The sequence below is a fragment of the Bufo gargarizans genome, chromosome 4, assembly GCF_014858855.1.
Source record: "Bufo gargarizans isolate SCDJY-AF-19 chromosome 4, ASM1485885v1, whole genome shotgun sequence".
Lineage (NCBI taxonomy): Eukaryota > Metazoa > Chordata > Amphibia > Anura > Bufonidae > Bufo > Bufo gargarizans.
The window spans coordinates 212,091,148-212,103,331 of record NC_058083.1 but is presented as its reverse complement, the minus strand read 5'-3'; the positions used below and the strand labels follow the sequence as shown (position 1 = coordinate 212,103,331).

The window sequence follows — 12,184 nt, the reverse complement described above, 5'->3', positions numbered from 1 at the left end:
GAGTGCGCCCCAGAGAATCCTTGTGCCGTTCTCCTTTTCACTTAAGCGAGCCTGCCCAGGGACGACATAAGCTTGAGTAACCAGAACTGTATTTACCTTGGTCCACCTATTGCTCACACCCTGACCTGACACGTAATTCCCCTGCAAGGTCTGGCATACCGCACCATAATGGTTGGTTTCAAGTATGGAGGCCTCATGGAAAGCGCTTCAATCCTACCTTTGCTATGAAGAAACTGCCCCAACTGCTGGTGTGAAGGTTTAATCGAAAGATTTGCACCTGTTCTGTGTTCTGTTTCTGATCTGAATCTGGTATACCAGTATACCTTCAGTCTTCTTTTAGGCATTTTTGAGTTTCGGTGCAATTTTTGATAGCTTTTTGCAATGTTTAGGAAAATAATTAACCCTTTCCGGACATTTTTTTTTTTTTTTCCTACCCCACACTGAATCCTGACCCATTCATTTCAATAGGTCTGTGTATTATTTTTTTTTTTATGCATCACTTCTGCGTTGCATGAAAATCGCAGCATGTTCTATATTCTACGTTTTTCATGCAGCCCTGGTTCCATAGAAATTAATAGGGCTGCGTGAATAGCGCTGCGTTGCGTTCCATTTTTAAAGCATGTTACTTAGCAACAATTGAAGGTAGATTCCACAGGAAATGAGCATTTTCTGTGTCTGGCTCCTGCTACCTGTGCGGAGCTGCTTTATTGGACATATTGCTGCCCTTGCTGAGCCACAGCGAAGATGCCAAGGCAACCCACCAAGCCTAAAGGCAACCCACCAAGCCTATGGATGTGGAGAAGCTAATAGTGATAGTCCAGGAGAGGCCCTGCATTTGGGACACCAGGTCGAGGGACTATCAAGACAGATGACAGATACAAAAAGGATGCCGCCTGGGTGGAAGTAACACAGGAGCTGTTCTCAAGTGTGTGGTCAAAAACCCCTGAACAAAAGCGCATGAGCGCATGAGTTTAGGTAAGTGCACTGTCCATATATATATATATATATATATATATATATATACAGTACAGACCAAAAGTTTGGACACACCTTCTCATTCAAAGAGTTTTCTTTATTTTCATGACTATGAAAATTGTAGATTCACACTGAAGGCATCAAAACTATGAATGAACACATGTGGAATTATATACATAACAAAAAAGTGTGAAACAACTGAAAATATGTAATATTCTAGGTTCTTCAAAGTAGCCACCTTTTGCTTTGATTACTGCTTTGCACACTCTTGGCATTCTCTTGATCAGTTTCAAGAGGTAGTCACCTGAAATGGTCTTCCAACAGTCTTGAAGGAGTTTCCAGAGATGCTTAGCACTTGTTGGCCCTTTTGCCTTCACTCTGCGGTCCAGCTCACCCCAAACCATCTCGATTGGGTTCATGTCCGGTGACTGTGGAGGCCAGGTCATCTGGCGCAGCACCCCATCACTCTCCTTCATGGTCAAATAGCCCTTACACAGCCTGGAGGTGTGTTTGGGGTCATTGTCCTGTTAAAAAATAAATGATGGTCCAACTAAACGCAAACCGGATGGAATAGCATGCCGCTGCAAGATGCTGTGGTAGCCATGCTGGTTCAGTATGCCTTCAATTTTGAATAAATCCCCAACAGTGTCACCAGCAAAGCACCCCCACACCATCACACCTCCTCCTCCATGCTTCATGGTGGGAACCAGGCATGTAGAGTCCATCCATTCACCTTTTCTGCGTCGCACAAAGACACGGTGGTTGGAACCAAAGATAGAGAGAATAGTCAGGAAAAGCCGAGGTCAAATACCAGGATAGAAACTAAGTACAACAGAAGTCCGCAAAGAATCGTCAGTTGGAAGCCGGGGTCAGGATACCATGAGAGATGCGCAGTACAGGAGGAGCAGGCAAAGGATCATCAGGGAACAGGATCAGGTAGTATTCAGTAGTCCAACAAAATGCCAAGAACCTAGAATTAACAGGCAACCTATGGCCAGCAGGCTGCCTGTATTTATAGTGAGGGTCATGTGACGTGGCCAGCGTCACATGACCGACAGACCGACCAGTAGAGCACCGAGTGATCAGCTCGGCGCTCAAGGCAGACCTAGGAGCAGGGAGCCTCCCAGCTAGCAAATCCGCCCTGGGAACGAGGTCAAACACAGATCCCGAAGCTAAGCAGCAGGTCTGCGGCTGATGGGAGACCGAGTGCGCCTTCGGCACCCCGTTACACTTCCGCAGCTGAGGAGGATAATCCCCATTCACAGGCTGCGGAAGATATGGCCGAAGCAGGACCTTCCACCATCTCCATGCCCCACATTCCTCCTGCAGTGGAGTCAGCCCCTTCACTTCAGCTGCCGGCACGTCGGAAACAGTCATTGCCAATACCATCAGCTGAAGTGGAGGTGAATAGTCGGGTGCTCGACTATTTTTCCCGAGCCCGCCAGGAGGACCATTATGACATTTATAGTTGTAGTCTGGGCCCTCTTTTGAAGATAGTGCCTCTGGATCTGTACTTGAGGACCAAAGGTGCAGTTGGGATTGTTCTGGAGGCAGCCACCACCTAGGGCTCCTCCACAGATACCCATCAGGCCTCCCTACTATCCTCCTCCTCGCCAAACATTTGCCCCTCCACTGTCAACAATATGGCCAGCAATACATTGGTGAGACCTTCTATATGCAACAAGCTTCCTCCGCATCTTAGGCTGCTCCACCCCAGCACTTAGGACCCTCTTCTCAGGCACTTACCGGCCCTCTCAATGTGAAGGTCCCCCAGCCACACCAGGAAGTTATTATAATTTATAATTATGTTGGTTATAGTGTAAGAAATTATTATTACATTGTCAGATCAGACTATTGTTTTTTATTTGTTTATTTTTCAAATAAGAAAACAAAAGACAAAAAAGGTTATTGGTTTTATTTATTTTTTAAATTAATACACAATGCAATTTGATTTAAATATAGTTCTAAAGATGACTTGTTATATTGTAATAATGAGGGATTAGTTTATATTTCACACACATTTCATTATGCATGCAAAATATGTAAACTCATAACCCACGTCAAGGGTCCTCATTGTTTTGCGAGTCCCTAACTTAAAAAATAGCAAAAATACTAACAAAAAAAATTATCCATCCAGGATAGATACACTGTATAGTCAGTTTAAGGGGATGGGAAAAAAAATTATGTTGCTCCAATTGGAGACAATAGTCTAAAAATAATTCCCTCACTCTCAGTCCTGCTGTATCAGGTCTTCCAACTTGAGAGGGGTCTCCATGGGCTGCTGCTGTAAAGACGTCCACATCGTAATCAGGAGTGGCCTCATACATGCAAATTTAGTTATGGAGAACTACACATGCTTTAATAACATGATTAACATTTTTCGGGGCCAGCTAGTTGGCCAAAAGAAATGTACACCATTTGCTGGCTAAGATCCCAAAGGCACACTCCACAAATCTTCTGGCCCTGCTTAACCGATAGTTGAATGTGCGCCTTTTCTCATCCAATCCTCACCTGGGGAAAGGACGCATGAGGTTTGGCTATAGGGCAAACCCCTCATCGCCAACTATGACATATGGTGCAGGTGGGCCAGAGGAGTCAAGAAGAAGAGCTGGCTGGGTAATGTCCAGTTGGTTTGACTGAAGCCACTGACCCATTCTGAAAGCCCGGAAGATGCGAGCATCAGCCGAACTTCCATAGGCCCCCATATCTACAATTATAAACCTGTCGTTTGTGTCAGCCAAGGCCAACAAAACTATAGAGAAAAACTGTTTATAATTATAGAATCAGGACCCTGAGTTCGGTGACTTCTTCACCCGTATGTGCTTCCCATCAAGGGCACCAATACAGTTGGAGAATTGTGCCCTCTCCCTCGGCAATATGAAGACACTGCTGCCTTGTTGGTTGTGACAGCACATCAGCTCGCAGTCGCAACCAAATGGTGGCACAGGTTGCCCTCACTATCCCAACAATTGTGGAGGTGCCCATTCGAAATTCAAAATATAACGAGGACAAAGAATTTCCTGTGGCCAAAAATCTGTGAGCAAAAAAATATAGAGGATGGTTGTGTCATCCGCACAGAAAAACGCAAACACTGAACGCAATCGCAGACAAAACAGACTTAATTTGCTAGCAAAATCACACGTTTTTAACTGAACACATCCTAAGCCAATCCGTCACGCTCGTGTGAAAGGGTCCTAAGGGCTTGTTTTTGGAAGGACAAGTTATATTTTTTATGTCACTGTGTATTTTACCATAGCTTGTAATGGAAAATGGGGGTAAAAACCCCTTTGTGTAGTGAAATTGGAAAAAAAACTTCAATTCTGCCAAGGATTTTTGGATTTTGTTTTTGTAATATTCATAATGCTCTAAAAACAGGAGCATAGTTAAAGGCTCATGGGCCCTGGTGCAAGAGTTCTGCTAGGTGCTTTGTGGCAAGGGAAAGGGGTGCACCTAGCCTTTCTGCTACCTGAGGTGAAAATTGAAATGGCACCCCTCCATGCCAAATTCTCAACCTCGCCCGTTCCCTCGACTGTTAAAGACATACTTGGAAAACATTACATGCAGCGCTAGAAAACATAAAGGGTAATACAGCATCACATACTTCTTACATCCAGTCACATCTCCTTTAACCCCTTAAGGACTTAGGACGTATCGGTACGGCATGGTTCCCGAGTCCTTAAGGACCCATGACGTACCGGTACGTCATGAGTTTAAAATAAGATTGCGGCGCCCCGGGGGTTAATCCGAACGGGATTTCGGCTGAAATCATTCAGCCGGCATCCTGTCACAACGCCGAGGGGGGTCATGTGACCCCCCCCGTATCGGCGATCGCAGCAAACCGCAGGTCAATTCAGACCTGCGGTTTGCTGCGCTTTTAGCCGATTCTGATCCCCGCGGTCTCTGACCGCGGGGATCAAACGTTAAAATGCCAGAAATTAAGTTTTTATTAACCCCCCCTGCACCCCTGAATGATATTATGTGGGCGGGTGGTGCAGGGGGGGTGTCGAAGGCGGTGCGGGAGGTGCGGGAGGCGGGCGGTGCGGGAGGCGGGATCACGATCCCCCGCCCGCCTCCCCTTGAATAATCGTTGGCTTCTAGTGGGTATACCAGGGTGCCAGCACATTGCTGGCACCCTGTTATAAACGGCTGACATCGGTGATGCGATGTCAGCCGTTTAACCCTTTCCATACAGCGGTCCGTACGGACCGCTGTATGGAAAAGGTTAACAGGTCAGGGAGCTCCCTCCCTCTCCCATCGGGGGCTGCTGTGCCTTTGCAGCCCCCCGATGGGAGAGGGAGAGAGCTCCCAGGCAGCCCCCCGACAGACCCGTCCTTACCCTTCCCCGTCTGCGAAGTTCTGAACACTACTGAGCAGACGGGGAAGGTTCCCATGGCAACAGGACGCCTTCTCAGGCATCCTGCTGTCCATGGTGCTGAACAGATCTGTGCTGAAAGCAGAGATCTGTTCAGACAAAGTGGTAAGTAAAATACAGTACAGTACAATATATATTGTACAGTACTGTATTATACAGACATCAGACCCACTGGATCTTCAAGAACCAAGTGGGTCTGGGTCAAAAAAAATGTAAAAAAAAAGTGAAAAAAGTTAAGATAAAAAAAAAACATTTATCACTGAATAAAAAAAAAAAAAATAAAATACACTACACATATTAGGTATCGCCGCGTCCGTAACGACCTGATCTATAAAACGGTCATGTTACTTTCCCCGCACGGTGAACGCCATAAAAAAAAAAAAAAAAACTATGAGAAAATTGAAATTTTGCCCACCTTACTTCCCAAAAAAGGTAATAAAAGTGATCAAAAAAGTCGCATTTACGCCAAAATAGTACCAATCAAACCGTCATCTCATCCCGCAAAAATCATACCCTACCCAAGATAATCGCCCAAAAACTGAAAAAACTATGGCTCTTAGACTATGGAAACACTAAAACATGATTTTTTTTGTTTCAAAAATGAAATCATTGTGTAAAACTTAAATAAAATAAAAAAAGTATACATATTAGGTATCGACGCGTCCGTATCGACCAGCTCTATAAAAATATCACATGACCTAACCCCTCAGATGACCACCGTAAAAAAATAAAAATAAAAACGGTGTAAAAAAAGCCATTTGTTGCCATCTTACATCACAAAAAGTGTAATAGCAAGCGATCAAAAAGTCATATGCACCCCAAAATAGTGTCAATCAAACCGTCATCTCATCCCGCAAAAAATGAGACCCTACTTAAGATAATTGCCCAAAAACTGAAAAAACTATGGCTCTTAGACTATGGAGACACTAAAACATTTTTTTTGTTTTAAAAATGAAATCATTGTGTAAAACTTACATAAATAAAAAAAATTGTATACATATTAGGTATCGCCACGTCCGTGACAACCTGCTCTATAAAAATACCACATGATCTAACCTGTCAGATGAATTTTGTAAATAACAAAAAATAAAAAGGTGCCAAAAAATCTATTTCTTGTTACCTTGCCGCACAAAAAAGTGTAATATAGAGCAACCAAAAATCATATGTACCCTAAACTAGTACCAACAAAACTGCCACCCTATCCCGTAGTTTCTAAAATGGGGTCACTTTTATGGAGTTTCTACTCTAGGGGTGCATCAGGGGGGCTTCAAATGGGACATGGTGTCAAAAAACCAGTCCAGCAAAATCTGCCTTCCAAAAACCGTATGGCATTCCTTTCCTTCTGCGCCCTGCCGTGTGCCCGTACAGCGGTTTACGACCACATATGGGGTGTTTCTGTAAACTACAGAATCAGGGCCATAAATAATGAGGTTTTTTTGGCTGTTAACCCTTGCTTTGTAACTGGAAAAAAAATATTAAAATGGAAAATCTGCCAAAAAAGTGAAATGTTGAAATTGTATCTCTATTTTCCATTAAATCTTGTGCAACACCTAAAGGGTTAACAAAGTTTGTAAAATCAGTTTTGAATACCTTGAGGGGTGTAGTTTCTTAGATGGGGTCACTTTTATGGAGTTTCTACTCTAGGGGTGCATCAGGGGGGCTTCAAATGGGACATGGTGTCAAAAAACCAGTCCAGCAAAATCTGCCTTCCAAAAACCGTATGGCATTCCTTTCCTTCTGCGCCCTGCCGTGTGCCCGTACAGCGGTTTACGACCACATATGGGGTGTTTCTGTAAACTACAGAATCAGGGCCATAAATAATGAGTTTTTTTGGCTGTTAACCCTTGCTTTGTAACTGGGAAAAAAATATTAAAATGGAAAATCTGCCCAAAAAGTGAAATTTTGAAATTGTATCTCTATTTTCCATTAAATCTTGTGCAACACCTAAAGGGTTAACAAAGTTTGTAAAATCAGTTTTGAATACCTTGAGGGGTGTAGTTTCTTAGATGGGGTCACTTTTATGGAGTTTCTACTCTAGAGGTGCATCAGGGGGGCTTCAAATGGGACATGGTGTCAAAAAACCAGTCCAGCAAAATCTGCCTTCCAAAAACCATACGGCGCACCTTTCCCTCTACGCCCTACTGTGTGCCCGTACAGTAGTTTACGGCCACATATGGGGTGTTTCTGTAAACGGCAGAGTCAGGGCAATAAAGATAAAGTCTTGTTTGACTGTTAACCCTTGCTTTGTTAGTAGAAAAAATGGGTTAAAATGGAAAATTAGGCAAAAAAATGAAATTCTCAAATTTCATCCCCATTTGCCAATAACTCTTGTGCAACACCTAAAGGGTTAACGAAGTTTGTAAAATCAGTTTTGAATACCTTGAGGGGTGTAGTTTATAGAATGGGGTAATTTTTGGGCAGTTTCTATTATGTAAGCCTCGCAAAGTGACTTCAGACCTGTAGTGGTCCCTAAAAATTGGGTTTTTGTAAATTTCTGAAAAATTTCAAGATTTGCTTCTAAACTTCTAAGCCTTGTAACATCCCTAAAAAATAAAATATCATTCCCAAAATGCTGCAAACATGAAGTAGACATATGGGGAATGTAAAGTCATCAACATTTTTGGGGGTATTGCTATGTATTACAGAAGTAGAGAAACTGAAACTTTGAAATTTGCAAATTTTTCAAAATTTTTGGTAAATATGGTATTTTTTTATCCAAAAAAATTAACTTTTTTGACCCAATTTTTGCAGTGTCATGAAGTACAATATGTGACGAAAAAACAATCTCAGAACGGCCTGGATAAGTCAAAGCGTTTTAAAGTTATCAGCACTTAAAGTGACACTGGTCAGATTTGCAAAAAATGGCCAAGTCCTTAAGGTGAAATAGGGCTGAGTCCTTAAGGGGTTAAAGTAGACTTTCTCTTTCCTCATTGTCTCCATTCAGACCAGATTGCCCTATTGATTTCTTTCAGCCATGTCTTGTCTCTGCAGAGTTTGACATCTTAGTTTCCTAATCCATCATCCTCCCACCTTCTGAGCACCCTATCCTGCCACCCCCAGTACTGTGCCTGCTGTACTTCCCAATACTATACTGCCTGAAAATACTAGTACCACACAGATAATTCCCACTTCAATAATTATTGGTACATGTGCCCTAAAAAATAACTGCACCCAACAAATAGTGTCTCTGACACGAACAGTGCCATAAACATAATGTCCCCCAAAAAGAATTGTGCTAAGCTGATGCTGTGCCAGGGTGCTCCCCACAGAATTAGTGCTCCCCTAAGTCCCGCCAATAGTAATAATTCTCTGCCAGAGGGTACTTAGTATTAACAGTGCCCCCATTAGTAATTATGCCCCCATTGTGCCCATACTAGTAATTTTGTTCCCCATAGTCCCCCAATCGAAATTGTTCTATTTATAATGTGTGCCAGTAGAAAAATGCCCACTAATTTGTGCCAGTACAAAAATACCCCCTTATAATGTGCACCAGTACAAAAAATACCCCTTATAATGTGCACCCGCACAATAAATATCCTTATAATTTGTGCCAGTGCAAAAAAATGCTGTCTTATTATGCGTGTCAGTGCAAAAAATGCCTTCTTATAATGTGAGGCAGTATACAAATGTCCCCTTATTTGTGCCAGTGCAAAAAATGCCAATTTTGTATGCCAGTACAAAAAATGTCCCTTATTTGTGCCCCCAGTAGAGCACCATAGTGCTTCCCATAATGTATGTCAGCACAAAGATATGCCTCTTTATGTGTACCAGTAAAGAATGCCCCAATAGCGCTCCAATCCACCCTCCACCCAAGTAGTGGCCCAACAGCATGGTGCCAAATATAAAATTATAAACTTGTCTCAAATACATACCTCTATGCAGCTGTCAGGAATGCGGTGCGGGCCTCTTTCGGCCTGTGTCCAGAGCAGTACGCTGCCCAGGTCAGGCGGCGCAATAATTACGATGATGACGTCATCACACCACCTGTTTGAGCCTCTGATGGGCTACAAGCAGTAGGCCTGAAGCCTATCAGAGGAAATGCGATCATAGCAACATCACTCCTGTACTGCAACATCTTTTGCAGTGTATGCTGACATTTTTTTCATGTCGTTTTGCATAGCACTTTTTTACCATTGTACCATACTGCTGTACAGAGGAAGTGACTGGGGGTACCTTGCTATAAAATATTCTAAAACAGACTATATAGGCAAAAACACCTTTAAAAAAAGCTTAAAAAAGTGCTGAGCAAGTCAGGCATTTGGTTGCAACTGGAATGTGCATTTTGGCCTAAGTCTATGTCTAGGAAGATCTTCTTCCATCCTAGGCTACACATCTACACAGTTGAGTCACAATATTTTGACCACTTCCTAGTTTCAACATCAGCACATAGCTCATGAAGGAAGTAATGTGTCATGAACAGGCTTGGTGGGTATATACTGTAAGGTGTGTGGCAGGCTTTCTACACACATATCCCTTGTTACTGTCATGGGTAATATGGTAATAGTTGCAAAAAGGGATGATTATTGGCTTTTGGGCCAAGGGTAGCCGTATTTCTAAAACTAAGCAGTTTGTGAATCGCTCAAATGCTGCTGTTGTGAAAGTATATTGTAAGTGGACAAATGTCACTTGGCAATGTGGTAACCGTGGAAAACCACCTGCCATTGATGTTTGAGGTTAACTTTAGCTATGAAGATGTGCGAGAGTGGATTGACACACTACAGTAGAGCTTCTCACCTCAAAAATGAAGCAGAGGGCTACCAAACGTGTGTAAAACAGTTCAGCAAACCCTACTGCACATGGTTCTGAAGCGGATGGATGGTCACTGCACCTCTGTAAATGAAGTTGCAGCTGCAGAAAAGGGTTCAGTTTTTGCAGCAGTATCAGAATTGGACCTCCACTGATTGCAATGGGTTGCCTTCTCTGATTAGTCGTTTTCTGCTTCTTCGAATGGACGGACATTGGCATGACTGGCAAGAAACATCAGAGAACAAATACCATTGAACTATTGCTTGAAGAACAGAAGCTGGTGGTGGCAGCATTATGGTCTGTGGAACATTTTCCTGGCATTCTCTGGACTCATCCATGTGGAAGGCACTCTCAACCATGTTGAGTATAAATCTATCCTTGCAGATCACATACAACTGTGCATGCTGATTGTCTTCCCTGGGACATATGGGATCTTTTAAAAAGACAATGTGACATGTCACACAGCTAGAAATGTCCAACATTGTTTTGAAGAACATGACCAAGACTCACAAGTACTACCCTGGCCCTTTAATTCCCCCGACTTGAACCTAATTGAGCATCTATGGGACCACCTTAATTGTCATATTTGCTCTATGGATCCTTCCCCACACACCCGCCAGCAGCTGTGGGATGCACTGCAGTCAGCATGGCTCCAGATACCTGTGACAACCTATCAGGACTTTATTGAGTCACTCCCAGCCATCTAGCTGCTGTCTGTGCTGCACATGGTTGTGACTCTGGATATTATCTGGTGGTTGTAATAATGTGACTCGAATGTGTGTTTTCCCCTTTATAATCAGTTAGATAGGTTGTACAATTATGTGGCATTTTATCCATTAATAATTATTCTAAATCCATATAAGTAGTGTGGGGTTTCGCTCTGGTAAGACGGGATTAGCGGACGCAGTATAGAGGCAACAACAAGTTGTTTGGATCAAACAGTTCAGTCTTTTATTCACACTTTAGGCAAGTGACAAAACAAGCAGTCATAATCAAGCAAAAAGTCACCTTGCAGTGTTGGTGGTAATTCATACTATGCGGCCATTCTGCCTCAAAGAGTCCTTGAGCATAGCAGCACCAACCTGTTTTCATGCCAAACAATTAGCAAGCCTTCATCCAGACAAAAGGCTTCCAGATCCCAACACAGAGACCTGGCTTCTGAGCCCAGCTGCCTATTTAAGGACAGCCAGGTGCTGCCAAAACCCTGACCGGCACTTAAAATCTGGTCCGGTATTTGACCTCACCTGGCTGTAAATCAGCCCTGCAGCACATGCTGGGAGGAAAATACCTGTTTTCCCAGACCAAACCTATCACTGTGTCGCAGTAGTTATTTTCCAACACTACTGTTCCACACAATGTGTTATCTTTCCCAATGTGCTGCCTTTTTTTAAAAGTATATAATGGACACAGGTCTGGTAAATTATTGAAAGCAGTGCATAAGAGATGATTATTTTTTTTCTTTTTGATAGGTACCAGTTAAAGGATTCTGTATTTTTTACCAGTTTCCCTTCTCCTCAAGTCTTCAACGCATGACTGTTATTACTAAGCCAACAGGAGAATTGAAATTCTTGGCTTTTATGAAAGGAGCTCCAGAGATGATAGTTCAGTTTTGCAGGAAAGAAACAGGTATTTTAGAAAAATACAACTTATGTGAACTCTTGCTTATCTGTGAACCTGCTGTAGAGGCAGGCCATGCCATTAAGGCCCCATGCACATGACTATATGTGTTTTGTGACATCATAAATCCCTATAGGCCGTTCGTGATCGCAGAGGCACAGAGATATGCAGTGTGCATGCGCCGATTTTAAGCTAGTAACTGGCGCATGCGCACTGCATATCTCTGTGCCTCTTCCCACTGTGGGCAGAACACTGTGCAGGCCGGGCCCGGCAGCGATGCACGAACGGCCTATAGGCATATATGATGTCACAGAGCCACAGGGCTGGCCGGAGTTTACTGAGGGGCGGAGTTAGGCGCGAATGAGGCAGGGGAACTTGGGCACTTTCCGCAAACTCTCCGCCCCTGGCATATAATAAAAACGACTTTTTGGGCGATTTGGATGATCTGAAAAATGAAACAAAGGTAACATCTGT

The 12,184-nt window shown here is 43.2% G+C and overlaps 1 protein-coding gene across 2 annotated transcripts in view; it reads left to right on the top strand.

Annotated features, from left to right (window-relative positions):
- Positions 1 to 12,184, top strand: part of LOC122935810 (probable cation-transporting ATPase 13A5) — a 285,360-nt gene that overhangs the window by 121,344 nt on the left and 151,832 nt on the right. For both annotated transcript variants that reach the window (XM_044291709.1, XM_044291708.1), the window contains exon 16: positions 11,563 to 11,719. In XM_044291709.1, the coding sequence (XP_044147644.1) occupies positions 11,563 to 11,719 (157 nt within the window). The remainder of the gene's footprint in view (positions 1 to 11,562; positions 11,720 to 12,184) is intronic.